This window comes from Oxyura jamaicensis, chromosome 17 (assembly GCF_011077185.1).
Source record: "Oxyura jamaicensis isolate SHBP4307 breed ruddy duck chromosome 17, BPBGC_Ojam_1.0, whole genome shotgun sequence".
NCBI lineage: Eukaryota > Metazoa > Chordata > Aves > Anseriformes > Anatidae > Oxyura > Oxyura jamaicensis.
In genome coordinates this window covers 2,918,347-2,933,143 of record NC_048909.1, presented here as the reverse complement: position 1 = coordinate 2,933,143, position 14,797 = coordinate 2,918,347, and the positions used below count along the sequence as shown (strand labels likewise).

At 43.1% G+C, this 14,797-nt stretch overlaps 1 protein-coding gene across 5 annotated transcripts in view; it reads left to right on the top strand.

Moving 5' to 3' along the window:
• The window catches only part of TNC (tenascin C), a 72,642-nt gene that overhangs the window by 17,744 nt on the left and 40,101 nt on the right, over nt 1-14,797 (top strand). For all 5 annotated transcript variants that reach the window (XM_035341242.1, XM_035341243.1, XM_035341244.1 and 2 more), the window contains exons 2-7: nt 7,070-7,662; nt 8,600-9,913; nt 11,679-11,942; nt 12,819-12,934; nt 13,062-13,218; nt 13,673-13,942. In XM_035341242.1, the coding sequence (XP_035197133.1) occupies nt 7,200-7,662; nt 8,600-9,913; nt 11,679-11,942; nt 12,819-12,934; nt 13,062-13,218; nt 13,673-13,942 (2,584 nt within the window). In that variant the 5' untranslated portion in view covers nt 7,070-7,199. The remainder of the gene's footprint in view (nt 1-7,069; nt 7,663-8,599; nt 9,914-11,678; nt 11,943-12,818; nt 12,935-13,061; nt 13,219-13,672; nt 13,943-14,797) is intronic.

The window sequence follows — 14,797 nt, the reverse complement described above, 5'->3', positions numbered from 1 at the left end:
CTGCTCTGCTTTGAAAAAGAGCCAAGCTCATTGTTTAGTTTAGAAATGTCTGTTTTCTCTCTGAGATCCTGAACAAGGACAGACCTAGGGAGATTTTCCATGGCTAAGAATACAAAACTCTTGAAACAAAGTACTTTATAATGGAATAATCATGCTAATTTAACTCAAAATAGTCACTGTACGACAGAAGGTTTAGTCTCTCAAGGGGCTGCTTTTATGCTTATCATTCAGAACGTACCATAGCTCTTTCACATTTTTATGGATGTTGGCTTCAGTGGGTTATTTTTCCTCTCTCTTTGTGGCACTGTCATGCTGATGCCTTTGAAATATGAGCCTTTGCTAAATTCTAAATTGTACACAAAGCAATTAATTAAAATTCCTTCTTAAAGAGCCTTGGCAAAGTCCTGTCTATATGCTGCTTTTCAGCCAAGGTAGAATGGGCGGAGGCTAAAAGGAATCCAAATGGTTTTATTTAAAGATGACGTACAGTAGGATCTGTGAACCAGAAACTACACAGCTTCCCAAAAGTAGAAATGTTACCTAAGAGCTGAAGCCAAAGATGAAAAATTAACTGGAGTGAGGAGTTCAGGCTTAGCTGAGTGGTGTTTAATGTAGGACCTCAGGGGCTGGATGGGGCAAAAAGTGTGTGTGAATCTTTTTTATTGCTGCTCTTTGAACCAGTCTGAGGTACAAGTCTGACTGTAATTCAAATGATCACCAGGACCTACTGCAGGGCTCATTTATGGTAGTCTCAAATCTGTTTTATTTAAAGGAGTAAGTACAGTGGCATGATGAGGCCCGCAGAACGTATAATGCATGCATTCTGCATGTGACGACTCTAATCTAGGAGAGCTCAGAAATTGATCACGAATTAATTGTGAAAATCAGCTCCCATCTCTGCATGCGAAGTGCCGGTCTGTGTGAGTGTTCTCAGCCCCAGGAACAGGGGTTCCTTGCAAATATCCAGTGCCAGCACTGGATGAAACGCAGATGGCTTCAGGATGTACCCAGAGCTCTGAGCTGTGGGAGCTTAACCACATCAAAGAGAAAATGACAGTTTGTTCTGAAATAGTAAGAATTGAAGTCATAAAGGCAGAATAAGGAAAAAGAAAGTGTGGTACAAGGGTCTGGTGCTGTGACGTGCCTGTGCTTGAACTGCTGTGATGAGACTCAGCAAAACTGGGCCCTGCTTTTAGCTTTGTGAGACTTGCCCTGGGTGAAACACGTAGTCCTAATGCAGAGGCTTCTAGGAGCTCAGGTGTGTCAGTACAGGCCTCTTTGTGCCTCAGTTTCCCATATTTAAAATGGAGGAATGAGGCTTTGTCACTCCATTCTAACTGCTAAAACTTTCGGAAAAAAAGGTTTTCTGTCCCCCTTCCGCCCCAAAAAACACATGTGGATGCCAAGGGGCCCTCGTTCTGGACTTAAGGACATCGCTGAATCATTTCTGTATCAGAAAGTGGATTTTTTTTACCCATACCACCCTGTCTTTAGATTTTGTGCTTCTCTACTTAAGCATATTTAAAAACTTCCTCGCCAGTTTTTTCCTTTCTGCCTCTGTCTCCATACAGTTGTTCCACGGAGTGCTTACTTCCTCTTGGCACTGTTGGGCATCCACTGGCGGAAAAATCTTCTTGGCTAATTCTTTCTCTCCTTTTAACTTTCAGGAATAGGTTCAGTCTGCAAATCAGGATCTGGGTAGGAGAAAGGCATTGAAATCCATGCCTTTGCATGTTGTCATTTATAAACAGGGTGATCACTGGGTCTGGATCCGTTGTTTGCTTGTGGGTTTACCAGATTTGGGGTTTCTTTTCAATTAAAACAACAAATAAACAAACAAAAAACACCTCCCTACAGAAATGCAGGGATGTCATAGGAATCCCTAGCGCACATGCAGGACTGATTTTCTTCATGAACTGCCCAGAGATAGACATGAAGTTGTTTGGACATGAATTAGAGGTAAGTCCTCACTGTGCAACTGGGAACCTGGATGGATTACAGCTTATCACGCTGCATTTTATCTGATAGAACTTTGGAGAATAAGGGAGTTGGCTTATTTCTTTCTTCCCAAATACTTATGAAAACAGGTTTTCCTCTGCTTCTGCAGTTCACTTAAGACTTTGAAGAAAAATTCTAAATTATGAATATTTCCCCTTGGAGTTTCACCTCCCAAAGTCTTGTTTGTAGCTGTGGTGTCTGATTGGTGTTGAAACAACTGCAAATTCTCTTTGCACGTACTTTGTCTGAAAGCCTCAGAGAAAACAGTGGATTTTCTGAGTTATATTTCAGTTTTCTGAGTCAGATTTGGCTGCCTTAAAAATCTTCTCCTTATAATGATTACAATGTAAATAAAGGAGAAAAGCACAGCAACAGTTTGGCTTTGGTTGTGTCTGCTGGAAAGACTTGTCGCTGATATTTCAGGACTATTACGAATTTCAGCTCTAAACTGTGACATAGTATAGTTTGACCTACACTGAGACTCCCTGCTGATTCCTTTGCCCTGTTGCAGTTGGGAATGGAAAGAAAATGATTTTCTGTAGTTACAAATTTATGGAAACAGCAGTGAAAGATGATGAAATCAAAACTGTTCATGTTTTGGCCTGCTGTGTCAAAACTTGCAGTCTCCCTCAGTCTCTTTCTTTACGAAAATTTCAATTTACTTCAGACTTAATCCATCTGTTTGAGAAGATGCCTGGAGCCTCGAGAGTCACATGCTCTTGGCAAAGCTATATTGTTAGCACTTTTTCTTCAAAAGGTTGCATCTTTTGAAAATCTTCCTTGTAAAAATGCGCACTGGCAGACTGCTTAAATTTATTAATCCTCTGTAACAGTGCTGCTTTTATTCCTTGTAGAAAATGCACAGATTCCCTGTGTCTGCAATGAGGGAGTATCCCAGGTCTGATCAAATTCCCAGAGTGACTCTTTTGTCTGTATGGCAATAGATAAGGAGAAGAGCACCGTGATATCATGAGGCCAGTGCCTACACACAGGCACTGCTGGATACCCCAGTCTTGAGGGAACAGATGGCTAGATCACACCTTGCTGGAAATTGTTGAAATATACAATTTTTTCTGTTAACAAATCACAGAAAGCTATTTTGACATGAGCAATTACCAAGCCCTAAAATGCACCATTCTGTTTTCTGCAGAGGGCTGTGGCTCTCCTCCAACTGAGTCTTCCCCTCTGTCAGAATCCCTCCCATTGATACTTCCATCCATGTTTAACAAGGTGTGCTTGAATACAATATGTGCTGACGTTATTTGATCCCCTCCTGCTGTGATGTTGGAAGTATCTGTTTGGAGAGGATTTGTAGTCTTTTTTCTCTCTCTTTTTTCCTCCTGCCTTCTTTAAGTCTAATTTCCAAGTCGTGACATGTAGAGGGTGCCTGAGCAAATCTAATCAGCCTTCTGCCTCCTTTAAGCAGGGCAGCTGAGATATTTTTTTAACACCTCCATTTCTTCATTGCTGCAATCTGTTTTGATTAAACTCACACAGGGTTCTCATTTGCATATTTATCACTCCATGTGCCCACAAATAATCTCACAGCTCTGCCACTCCTGAATTTGCAAGAGAGACCAAAGTGGTACACTAGAACTGTAAACTATGCAAACATTAATTTAATTTCTCACACCTGCTGGTTTCCAGCAAATACATCTGCAGGGAAGGAAAATATTCATATGTTACCTTTGCTGCGTGTTTCCTGGGAGTCAGGATTTCCTCAGCTTTGTTCAAGGTGAATTGACAATTTCCTATTAAGAAACAAATTTCTAATTAAATTGAAATGTGCTGAAAAAGTTATGATGTCAGTGAGGGGAGAGGAGACATCTAAAACAAAAAATAACCTAAATATTTTCTCATCTTTGACGATCAGACTATGTTGCATTTTGAGATCCTCAGATGAAAGGGCTTGTAGTGGAAATGAAAATTGTTTCTTTTCTTTATGCTACTGACAGTCCATCTTACTTCCACCACATATTATTAGGGGCATTACTAGGAGAGAACTAAAAGATAAGCCTTGCCCCAGTGAGGGTGATGGCCACAGAAAGATGCCAGTAATTAGGTGGGACGAGAGGAGCTGTTAGAATGTAGTGTTCTTCATGACTAGCAGAAGATTTTGCAGACCAACCACATAATCACTGCCAAGATTTTTGAAGCAGTTGTGTTGTAGTCAGGATGGTAGGAAGACATTAGGGGGCACATTTCATACGGATTTCTTACTAGACAAATTGTTTGTAAAATAGGACACATTTTGGGGCAGACGAGCCACTCAGCATGTCTGACAGACATGCCACAAACATCACCCAACTCCTTTTATATGCATCGCAGCACGTCCAAGCTCACAAAGAGAAAAGTCACCTTCTTTTGCAGACTCTTGTTGCAAGACTTTTAGGTACCTGAAAATAATCCAGCAGCTGATGTTTGCAAAGGAAAGGTTGTCTCCAAGAGGTAGTATGTCTGCAACTTTTAAATACAATCCATGTGGACCATTCTGAAAGGAAGAAGATGGGAAAATAAATGAAGGAACAACTGAGCCTGGCAATTGCTGTCTTCCAGTTTTCTCTAGAAGTGCCTTCCTGGGTGGTCCATCATGGTCTGAGCTGTTACGTAGATATGTTTGAAGGATATTAGATGGGAGGACATCATCTTTGTTCTTCCAGCCAAAAATAAGGCTAATGTACAAATAATTGCATGAAGGTGTCTTGTTCCGTAGATCTCAGATCTAGTAGTGGAGCTCAGCTTATCATGCTGGGTCCTTGGCAGATCAGAGGAGAAACACCTGATCCAAATTAGCTCAGACATCACATTCACTTTCAAAACACAGAGGTCACAGATCAGACACTGGAATGCTTCTTCCAGACCACCCTTCATAAACTTCAAAAGGATGTCAGCCAAGATCCATTATGTCCTGAGTATTGTCTGTTGGCTGAGAGGTTTGGCTGACTCTAATATGATGAGTATCCAGTAAAAGTACTAGTATTAACATGGCTTTCATCTGTAGTGAAGGTAACAGTGAATAGCTTTTGTCAGAAGCAGGGCTTTTATTTTCCAGGCATATACAAAAACTGTGGTTTGTATCACCATAAAATGGCATGGAGCTCACAGCTGTTAGCAGAAAGACTACCATCAGCATTCTAGGTCTGGACAAGGCCAATATTCTTGTAGTCTGGGAATTACAGAAGCCATAAATAAACTGAGACTCAGACTGAAGTTCACTGAGAATTAGGTGCATAGCTACCTCCAGTTTGTTCTGTTTCCCACTGGTGATGCATCTTTCAAACAGTGTGTACCTTAAACAGCTACTTGAGGACTAGGCATCAATTTCAGCTCTATAACCTTGTCTCAGGGCAAAAAAGTATGTAGCACATGGGATTCCACTGCATGGAAAGCAGTTTGCAAACATATGGGGGTGCTTGAAAGTTAAATCCCACTTCAGATATTGTCCTGAATGTGGTTCATGAACTGCAGCCCTATTTAGGGATTGGCCTGAGTTACAAATGAGGCCTGGACCATGTCTGTCTATGTTACTCTTTATTAGCTACCTAATCTAATCTAATCGTGATCTCGTCTGGTGCAGACAGGGTTGCAGACATATTTGAACAAACAGGGTAAGTGTTAGAAATGGCTTCAAGCTGAATGCTTCTTCACAAGACAAAAGCCTCCACCACTGCATGTTTACTTCTGATTTACTCCCCAGTAAAAAGGGGTGAAGTTCACTCTTTGTGAGCTCAACATTGTCTACACAAAGTTACTTCAGTAAAGTGTGTGATGTATGATTGTTATTTTTCACAAAAGCAGCTGGAATAGTACAGGAAAAATGATCCCATATACTTTGCGGGAAGCAGAATGGTGGAAGAAGCTTACAATTAGTGAAAGCCCAGTCACTGACCTAACTATTTAAACGAGCAGAAAGAAAAACAAATGTTCAGATGACATTTAAGAGGTACACTTGTTTAGTCTGTCCATTAGCTGCTTTTGGTTCTCACTGTGCATGCTAAAGGGCTGATTCCGCCGGGAAGTCAACAGATGTCTTTCAGCTCCCCTGACTCATATAATTTGAAAGGAATGGGTTCAGACTGAGGAGGAAGAGGAAATATTGGTGCTATATGAAAAGAGTGAGTTTCAGGAAGAGCTAGTAAATCCCAGCCAGGTGCTTGCAACCCTATGCAAGGCATTGTGTGAAATACTTGCTGGTGAAAGATAAGACACTGAGAAATGTTGCATAATGAAAAGGCTTATTGGTCGCTAAAAAGACTTTTTACACCTTTACTCATGAAAAGCTTTCTGTTTCTTTGAAAGAACTGAGATGAGCAAAGGATTTATTTTCCTTCTCTTCCCTCCCCTCCAGCCCCAGTTTGGTGTATCTGTCCGTGTGCATTTTCTTTTACCCTGGTTTTCCCTCCTGCCCACCTGGTTGCTCTCCTGTCCTTTGAAGTTTGTTGTTGTACCCAATGGTTCAATAGATTTCCTATATTTCTGTTGATATTTCTTACACAGTGTCTCCCTTGTTGGAGCCTCATCTGGGATAATCTGTTGCATCTCATTACTTTTATGCTAAAATACTGCTAGAATGATGATACGAGCACTGACACCAGAATCCTTAACCTGCGGTGTTCGGAGAGCTCTGTTTATCTTCATGCTGTAGACAGATCATCAGCCCTCTTATTGGGCTTCAAGCCCCAGAGTTCAGATTCCCTAGAAATTGAAACAAATTAAAGCATATGGAAAAGGGCTGCTGTGGGCTTATTAGTGTTGATAGGCCTTTTGACAGTGTCTCAAGTTTTTTACATGGTCCAGCCTCCAGTAGCCTTCAAGCAGTGGGCTAGCGGGTGAAGGAAATGCAGACTTCTAACATGAGTTGAACAGTAGCAGAACATGGATTTTTTGTACATACCTCTGTCTGCACTGTTAATTAAGAGCAAGTTCAGCAATTTTGGTCAAGTGAGATTGTACACTGAGCAGCACCACAGCCATGTTCTTTAAGGGACACCAGCATACACTCGATGCCACTGGGCTTTTGTTGGGTGCAGTAGCTGCAGATCATCTCTTACACTGCTTCTTCTTGTTTCAGGGAACAAGCGTGACAGGAAAGGAAAGGAAACACAACTTGGCTCGAACTGGCTCTCCAATTTCTCCTCCATACTACAAAGGCCAAAGAAATATAAGACTCCATCAGCTTTGAAAAGGAACTGAACGCCACAATGGGACTCCCCACCCAGGTTTTGGCCTGTGCAATCTTAGGTTTGCTGTACCAGCATGTCAGTGGTGGACTCATCAAGCGAATTATCCGGCAGAAGCGGGAGACTGGGCTAAACGTGACCTTACCAGAGGACAGCCAGCCCCTCGTTTTTAACCATGTCTATAACATTAAGTTGCCTGTTGGCTCCCTTTGCTCTGTGGACCTGGATACAGCAAGTGGCGATGCAGACCTGAAGGCAGAAATTGAGCCTGTCAAGAATTACGAGGAGCACACGGTGAAAGATGAGAACCAGATTGTCTTCACGCACCGTATCAACATCCCCCGCCGGGCTTGTGGCTGTGCAGCTGCCCCAGATATTAAGGATCTGCTGAGCAGACTAGAGGAGCTGGAGGGGCTTGTATCCTCCCTACGGGAGCAGTGTGCCAGCGGGGCTGGATGCTGTCCTAATTCCCAGACAGCAGAAGGTAAGGCAGACTGGGGAGCCACTCTCGGGGAAACTCTCATGCTGGCAGCAGATCTTGTTTAGAGTAGATACTCGAATCTGTTTCAAGAATGAGCAAAAGTCAACCTGTTAAATTTGAAATGTAATCAAAAGTGGGAATGCGTTTGCCAGCTTGGTTCATTCACAGTTGTGCAGTTTTGTGGAACTGGAGGTCAGGAGTCTGTCTGGGCTGCCTTGTAGCGGTGGCATTGAGCATGTATGGCACTTGGACAAGGTAACAGTCAGTGTCGAGTTGAGATTAAAACTCACACTGTCTAAGCTTTTGGCTCCATGTTTTGTCCCCTTGAGCAGGCTGCCAATGTAACTGTTTTCATGTCCAAGTTTTCCTTAACAGAGACCAATAAAAATACAGCAGGATATAAGCAATAGATGAGTACTAGTGAGCACAAATGATTTGGGAGGTAAAAAGAAAGTATCCTTCCTGCTGTTTTTTAAATTGAGGTAAGAGGCTCATCATAAGATAGAGAAAACATAGGTCTTCTCAGCTGTAATCTGTCCCTCTGAGCTCAGATCTGGTCTCACTATGGATGACACAGTGTGCTGCCTGGCTTTTTATGTTCTGGAGTGAATCGGTGAATATGGGTGTGTGCCATAATGAAGCAGTCAGGAAAGCTGCTCAGTCAATGGAAGAGAGATTTTGAGAAGAGCAGAGGAATCTAAGATGCTCATTTAGCCATTAGTTGGCTGCAGCTTTTCCCTGGCAGGAGTGTGAATTAAAGCATTCCTGGTAAACTAAATCTTATGAGAGAATGGGAGCGTGTCTTTTAAAACCTTTGGTGTTTCTGTAAATCAGACCTGTAGGGAACTGAGAAAATCAGACCCTTTTAGGTTGTGTGTTGCACTGGCCTGACACATCCCAGAGGTAAGGGGGTAACGGGTTTCCTGACTCATTGGTACAGGTCGCCTGGACACGACACCCTATTGCAGCGGGCATGGCAACTACAGCACTGAGATCTGCGGCTGCGTCTGCGAACCCGGCTGGAAAGGCCCCAACTGCTCTGAACCAGCCTGCCCGCACCACTGCTTCAACCGGGGCGTGTGTTTACAGGGCAAATGCATCTGCGACGAGGGCTTCACTGGCGAGGACTGCAGCCAGGCCTCCTGCCCTTCGGACTGTAACGACCAAGGCAAGTGCGTGGATGGGGTTTGCGTGTGCTTTGAGGGGTACACAGGCACAGACTGCAGCGAGGAGCTCTGCCCCCATGGGTGCAGCGTGCACGGGAGGTGCGTGGGCGGGCAGTGCGTGTGCCACGAGGGCTTCACTGGCGAGGACTGCAGCGAGCCCCTGTGCCCCAACAACTGCCACAACCGCGGGCGCTGTGTGGACAACGAGTGTGTCTGTGATGAGGGCTACACCGGTGAGGACTGCAGTGAGCTCATCTGCCCCAACGACTGCTTCGACCGTGGGCGCTGCGTCAACGGGACCTGCTTCTGTGAGGAGGGCTACACCGGAGAGGACTGTGGGGATCTGACCTGCCCCAACAACTGCAATGGCAACGGGCGCTGTGAGAACGGGCTGTGTGTCTGTCACGAGGGCTTCGTTGGGGATGACTGCAGCGAGAAGAGGTGCCCGAAGGACTGCCACAACCGTGGGCGCTGCGTGGACGGGCACTGCGTGTGCCATGAGGGGTACCTGGGTGAGGACTGTGGGGAGCTGCGATGCCCCAACGACTGCCAAAACCGTGGGCGCTGCGTCAATGGGCAGTGTGTGTGCAACGAGGGATTCATCGGGGAGGACTGTGGGGAGCTGCGGTGCCCCAATGACTGCAACAACCGCGGGCGCTGCATCAATGGGCAGTGCGAGTGCCACGAGGGGTTCATGGGAGAGGACTGTGGTGAGCTGCGGTGCCCCAACGACTGCAACAACCATGGGCGCTGCGTCAACGGGCGGTGTGTGTGTGACGAGGGGTACACGGGAGAGGACTGTGGTGAGCTGCGGTGCCCCAACGACTGCCACTACCGTGGGCGCTGCGTGGAGGGACGCTGCATGTGTGACAATGGCTTCACAGGGGAGGACTGCAATGAGCTGTCCTGCCTCAATGACTGCCACCAGCGTGGGCGCTGTGTCAACGGGCGCTGCGTGTGCCACGAGGGCTTCACTGGGGAAGATTGCCGTGAACGGTCCTGCCCCAATGACTGCAACAACGTGGGCCGCTGCATCGATGGATTGTGTGTCTGCGAGGATGGTTACATGGGAATCGACTGCTCTGATGGTAGGTTACAGTGACCCTTTCAATCTGCTTCCCCTGGGTAATCCTCTGTGTCCATCCATCAGCCTTGGAGGGTCCATGAACATCTTCCATGTAGCTGGGCCCTGTTTCTTCTCTTCTTTGTCATAGTTGAAACAGTTGAATCGATGGAGTTGCAGCACTGAGAGAAAGCACTTCACCTCCCTTACTTTTTCAGGGCTATATAGGGTAGTGGTTTCTGTTGAATTGTGGTGGTCAGCAAGCTAAAAGGATGATAATGGTGACAGTCAATTTATTGTCTCCAAATTTGCTCCTGACACAATGCCATTGGAGCTGTAGCTATCACTGGATGGGTGTTTGTCACTATTGCCTTCTGGTTTCTCATGATGTCTCTTGATGCTAAAAAGATGCATCTAAAAGAAACTGTTCTAGCTGTGGAGAGAGAGGGAGGTGAATTCAGAAACTTCTTACTTAGATACTCAGCAGGATTAGTCGAGAGAATATGGACAGAATTTTGCCTAAAAAATGATGCTGTCAGGAATGAGGAAGTGTGGGTAAGAACTTCAGGGAATAAAGAGCTTAGGTATCAAGTACTTCTTGCAGGCAGTTACTAGTTCCCAATCCCACACTGGACCAGTACAATGGGGACTTGCATTTGCAATGCTATCACTATTGTAGGAGCTGAAACCAAAACGCATAGCACAGACACTGGATGCTGTCAGACCCTAAGGGCTCAGACCCCAAGGACCTTACTTTGAAGGTGGATCTTTGAGCTGGATCCCTGGTGGAGGCAAGGCATGTGCAGAAAATAAAGTTGTCCTATCTGAGTATGAGACACCCATCATGATGGAATTGCCAGATGTCACAAATATTGCCATGCGAGCTTTCAGTATTATTGCAGGGGCCTTGGTTCTCTCTCCACTGACCAAATTGATTTTTCTAACTAAAATAAAATATATATGTGTGTGTGTGTATATATTATATATACATGGAACATATATACTGTCAGATTTGACAAAACTTAGAGTAAAATAATGGAATCAACTGGAGTGGAAACTTAGCTATAAAACCAAGTTAGTTTCCCATTACCACTGACTCTATGGAAATCGATAGAAAATGTTGGCAGCTAGATAATGACAGGTGTTACGCTATAAAGGAGGCAGTTTTCTTTAGGAGATCCCAAGGGAGGGATTTTAGAACTAAGATCTTTGTAGAGTAATCAAAGAGTACTTTGGGGTTGGGAACATTGTAAAAGACAATGAATACCCTTTGAAAGAAATTCCAATTTTTCATATCTTCCTCCTGGAAGGCTCCCAAGCCACATTCTGTGTTCTTGCATGTGCAAATGGGGAGTAATCCATTGAAAGTATTTACAAAAATAATCATGTTTTATTTTACTGTGGAAAATCTGTGCAATTCTGTATAACCAAACCCCAGCACTTCCAACTATAAAATCATGTGTTGCTGGCAGTTGAGTTAATCGTCTGAATCCCTAAGGACCCAGCTATAGTAGTCTTGTGTAGTAGCCATGAGAGGAGGAGCTGGAACACAATCAGCCATAGGTTATATGCAAGTATGAAAGTAGAAATTGGCCCATGACTTTTGGAAACATCTGTAGTCTTCATCAACTGAACATTCCTTTCTACATGTGGCTAATTTGTGTGGCATGGCTTCCCCATTCCCTATTTGTTAGATGATTCTTATAAACTGCTTATGGGAAAATGTGAAACTGGGTAGGTCATTATTTTCTGAGCCTTGACAACTTTTGTTTTGCTTTTCCCCTCCCTAGTGTCTCCTCCAACAGAGCTGACTGTAACAAATGTAACAGATAAAACTGTAAATCTGGAATGGAAGCATGAGAATCTCGTCAATGAGTACCTTGTCACCTATGTCCCTACCAGCAGTGGTGGCTTAGATCTGCAGTTCACTGTGCCAGGAAACCAGACATCTGCCACCATTCATGAACTGGAGCCGGGTGTGGAATATTTTATCCGTGTCTTTGCAATCCTTAAAAACAAGAAGAGTATTCCAGTCAGTGCCAGAGTAGCAACATGTGAGTTTAATATTCTCTTTATTCACTCATTTGTCTGTTCTGTAGTATGCATTTATTTTTGTTAGGGTTTGCTTTCTTTTGTATTTTCTATTTCCTGCTCACCTTCTGTTCTGGACAAGGAGAGCCTTCATCACTTTCATATTCTATTCTTTTTCAAAACCAATGTCTGTGTTAAAAGTAAAGTCTGTTAGCTCTTCTGCCCTCTGCAGTGGTCTCATGATAATGAATATTGTGGGGTCTTCGTAAATTAAAACCCTCAGTTTCTTCATAATAAGGTACATTTTTAAACTCTGGTAATGCTTCCTGAAAAGATATATAAATATAGCAAGTATAATAAGAGCAATGTGAAATCACTTGGATTCAGACTGTTTTGACTGAAATGAAGATTATATTTGTTTTGCATCTTCAGTGTGTTTTACTACAACTGACTTTCTATCTGCCTATCTGTTGGTTTGTTGTCCATTTTCCTTTTTGTGTTGTGCACATCACAATCATATCTAAACATGCCAGTCTCAAAAGATGCTCTTTGACTTCTGTCATTGTTCTCGTTTTGAGAGACTTGGGGCAGGATTTATCTCACCTAGCTTCAAATGTCCACACTAGGTTCTTTCAAGAGGGCAAAAATAGGCATTTCTAGGGCACAGTTTATTTTATTCTAAGGTGACATCTAGAACAGGTCAGAGGAATGTCTATCCAAAGGCAGAATAGCTAGCTGTGAAGCAAGTTAAAACATCTCAGATACAGCTCGCTACATGGCAGATAGTTATACCTGTGGAAAAATATCCCACCCCATTCACCCCATTGCCCTTGTGTATTACTTATTGCACATGTAATTATCCTTTTTTTTTTTTTTTTTTTTTTTTTTTCCTGTCACAGATCTGCCTGCTCCAGAAGGTCTGAAATTCAAATCTGTTAGAGAAACATCTGTCCAGGTAGAGTGGGATCCTCTGAGCATTTCATTTGATGGCTGGGAGCTGGTCTTCCGTAATATGGTAAGTCACAGAATCACAGAATAATCTAGGGAAGCAATGTTCCTTGTACAGAAGCCTTGGATCTTGTCCAAGTGAAAGATCCTGCATTTTTTGTATTTATAACAAATGTTTGTTTCATGTGTTACAGAAAAAGGATGATAATGGAGATATAACCAGCAGCTTGAAAAGGCCAGAGACATCATATATGCAGCCAGGCTTGGCACCAGGGCAACAGTATAATGTATCCCTTCATATAGTGAAAAACAATACCAGGGGACCAGGACTATCCAAAGTGATAACCACAAGTAAGCATAACCTGTATTGATACAGTGCAACCAATGAAACAGTTGCTATTTGACGTAGCCTTTATTCTTTTTTAAAAGGTGCATCAATCCGATCTAGAACTTCTTTCTTCCTGGTGATATTGGCATAAAGAAATTACATAGGAGAGAGCTTCTGTTGTGCAGAACTCTTCGGGTTTCTGATTGTCTGTGTTTTGGCAACTTCAGAAGTTAATGAATTTTGATGAATTTGTTTCTTACAAATTGGCTCCATCTGGCACTTTCTTCTACAGCTGTAGAAAGTAAAGGATGAAAAAAAAATGAATATGAGCTTCAGTTTGTAGGAGCAATTCATTTTAATTTTGTTCTGAAGCAATTAAAAACCTAAGTGCTATAATTTTGTGTTGTTTTTATTATTATTATTATTATTATTATTATTATTATTTATTTTAATCACATTTTCTTCTCTTTGTAACAGAGCTTGATGCCCCTAGCCAAATTGAGGCAAAAGATGTCACAGACACCACAGCTCTGATCACATGGTCCAAACCCTTGGCTGAAATTGAAGGCATAGAGCTCACCTATGGCCCCAAGGACGTTCCAGGGGACAGGACTACCATTGACCTCTCCGAGGATGAAAATCAATATTCTATTGGAAACCTGAGACCACACACAGAATATGAAGTGACGCTCATCTCTCGGCGAGGGGACATGGAAAGTGACCCCATGAAAGAAGTCTTTGTCACAGGTAGGAAGCTTGGGTACCAGTCCAAATTTCTGGAAGTTTAATGTAAATGCAGTATGCCCTGCACCTGCCCAGAACAGTCCAGGGGTCATGTTCAGAAGGGCCAGTGGCAGGAGTGCTGGTTACACATGTTTTTAAGTGATATGCTGCATCAAAGCAGGAGAGTAAACTCCCATCAATCTTCCTGTGCTGTTTGCATTATCTTGCTTGAGTTAATAGTTACTAGATCAACACAGAACCAGTGGTATTATAGAGGGACATGAAAATGGAGGCTTTTCTGTGTCTTCTATAGTTTACTGGCTCACCAAGATATTTACGCCCCTCCGGTCTCTAAACATGCTTTGAAAATGGGAATTATATTATTAAGTCACTTCGAAGCTTTTGCTTATCATACCCTAAATCTTTACTCCATAAAACAAATTCCTCCAGATTACTTCTCTGTTTGCTGAGCTCAATATCTTCCATGGTTCTTATTCCATCAAATACCTTATTTCTGTTTGTGTAAACCCATAGTAGATTAGCAGAGAACATTGCTCTTTTTCCTTCTTCAGGTCTGCAAATGTTTTCTCTCATGTATTTTTTTTTACATTTACTTTGCTCCTTAGTTATCCTGGGAATGCTTAATTAAAATGTGGGTCCTTTAGCATATTGTCAAGGTTTTTATATATGAAGGGACCTAAGTATATGGTACATGGAGAATTACTTCCCATTTCATCCCAGCAGTTTATTCAGAGCACGATTTGAGTCTACCATAGGTATAAACAAGGAAAGCCTATTGCATTTGTACAAAATATTCACCTTGCATTTTGAGACTTAAAGTTCCCTTCAGCCACGTGTGCAAGATATTACCTGAACAGA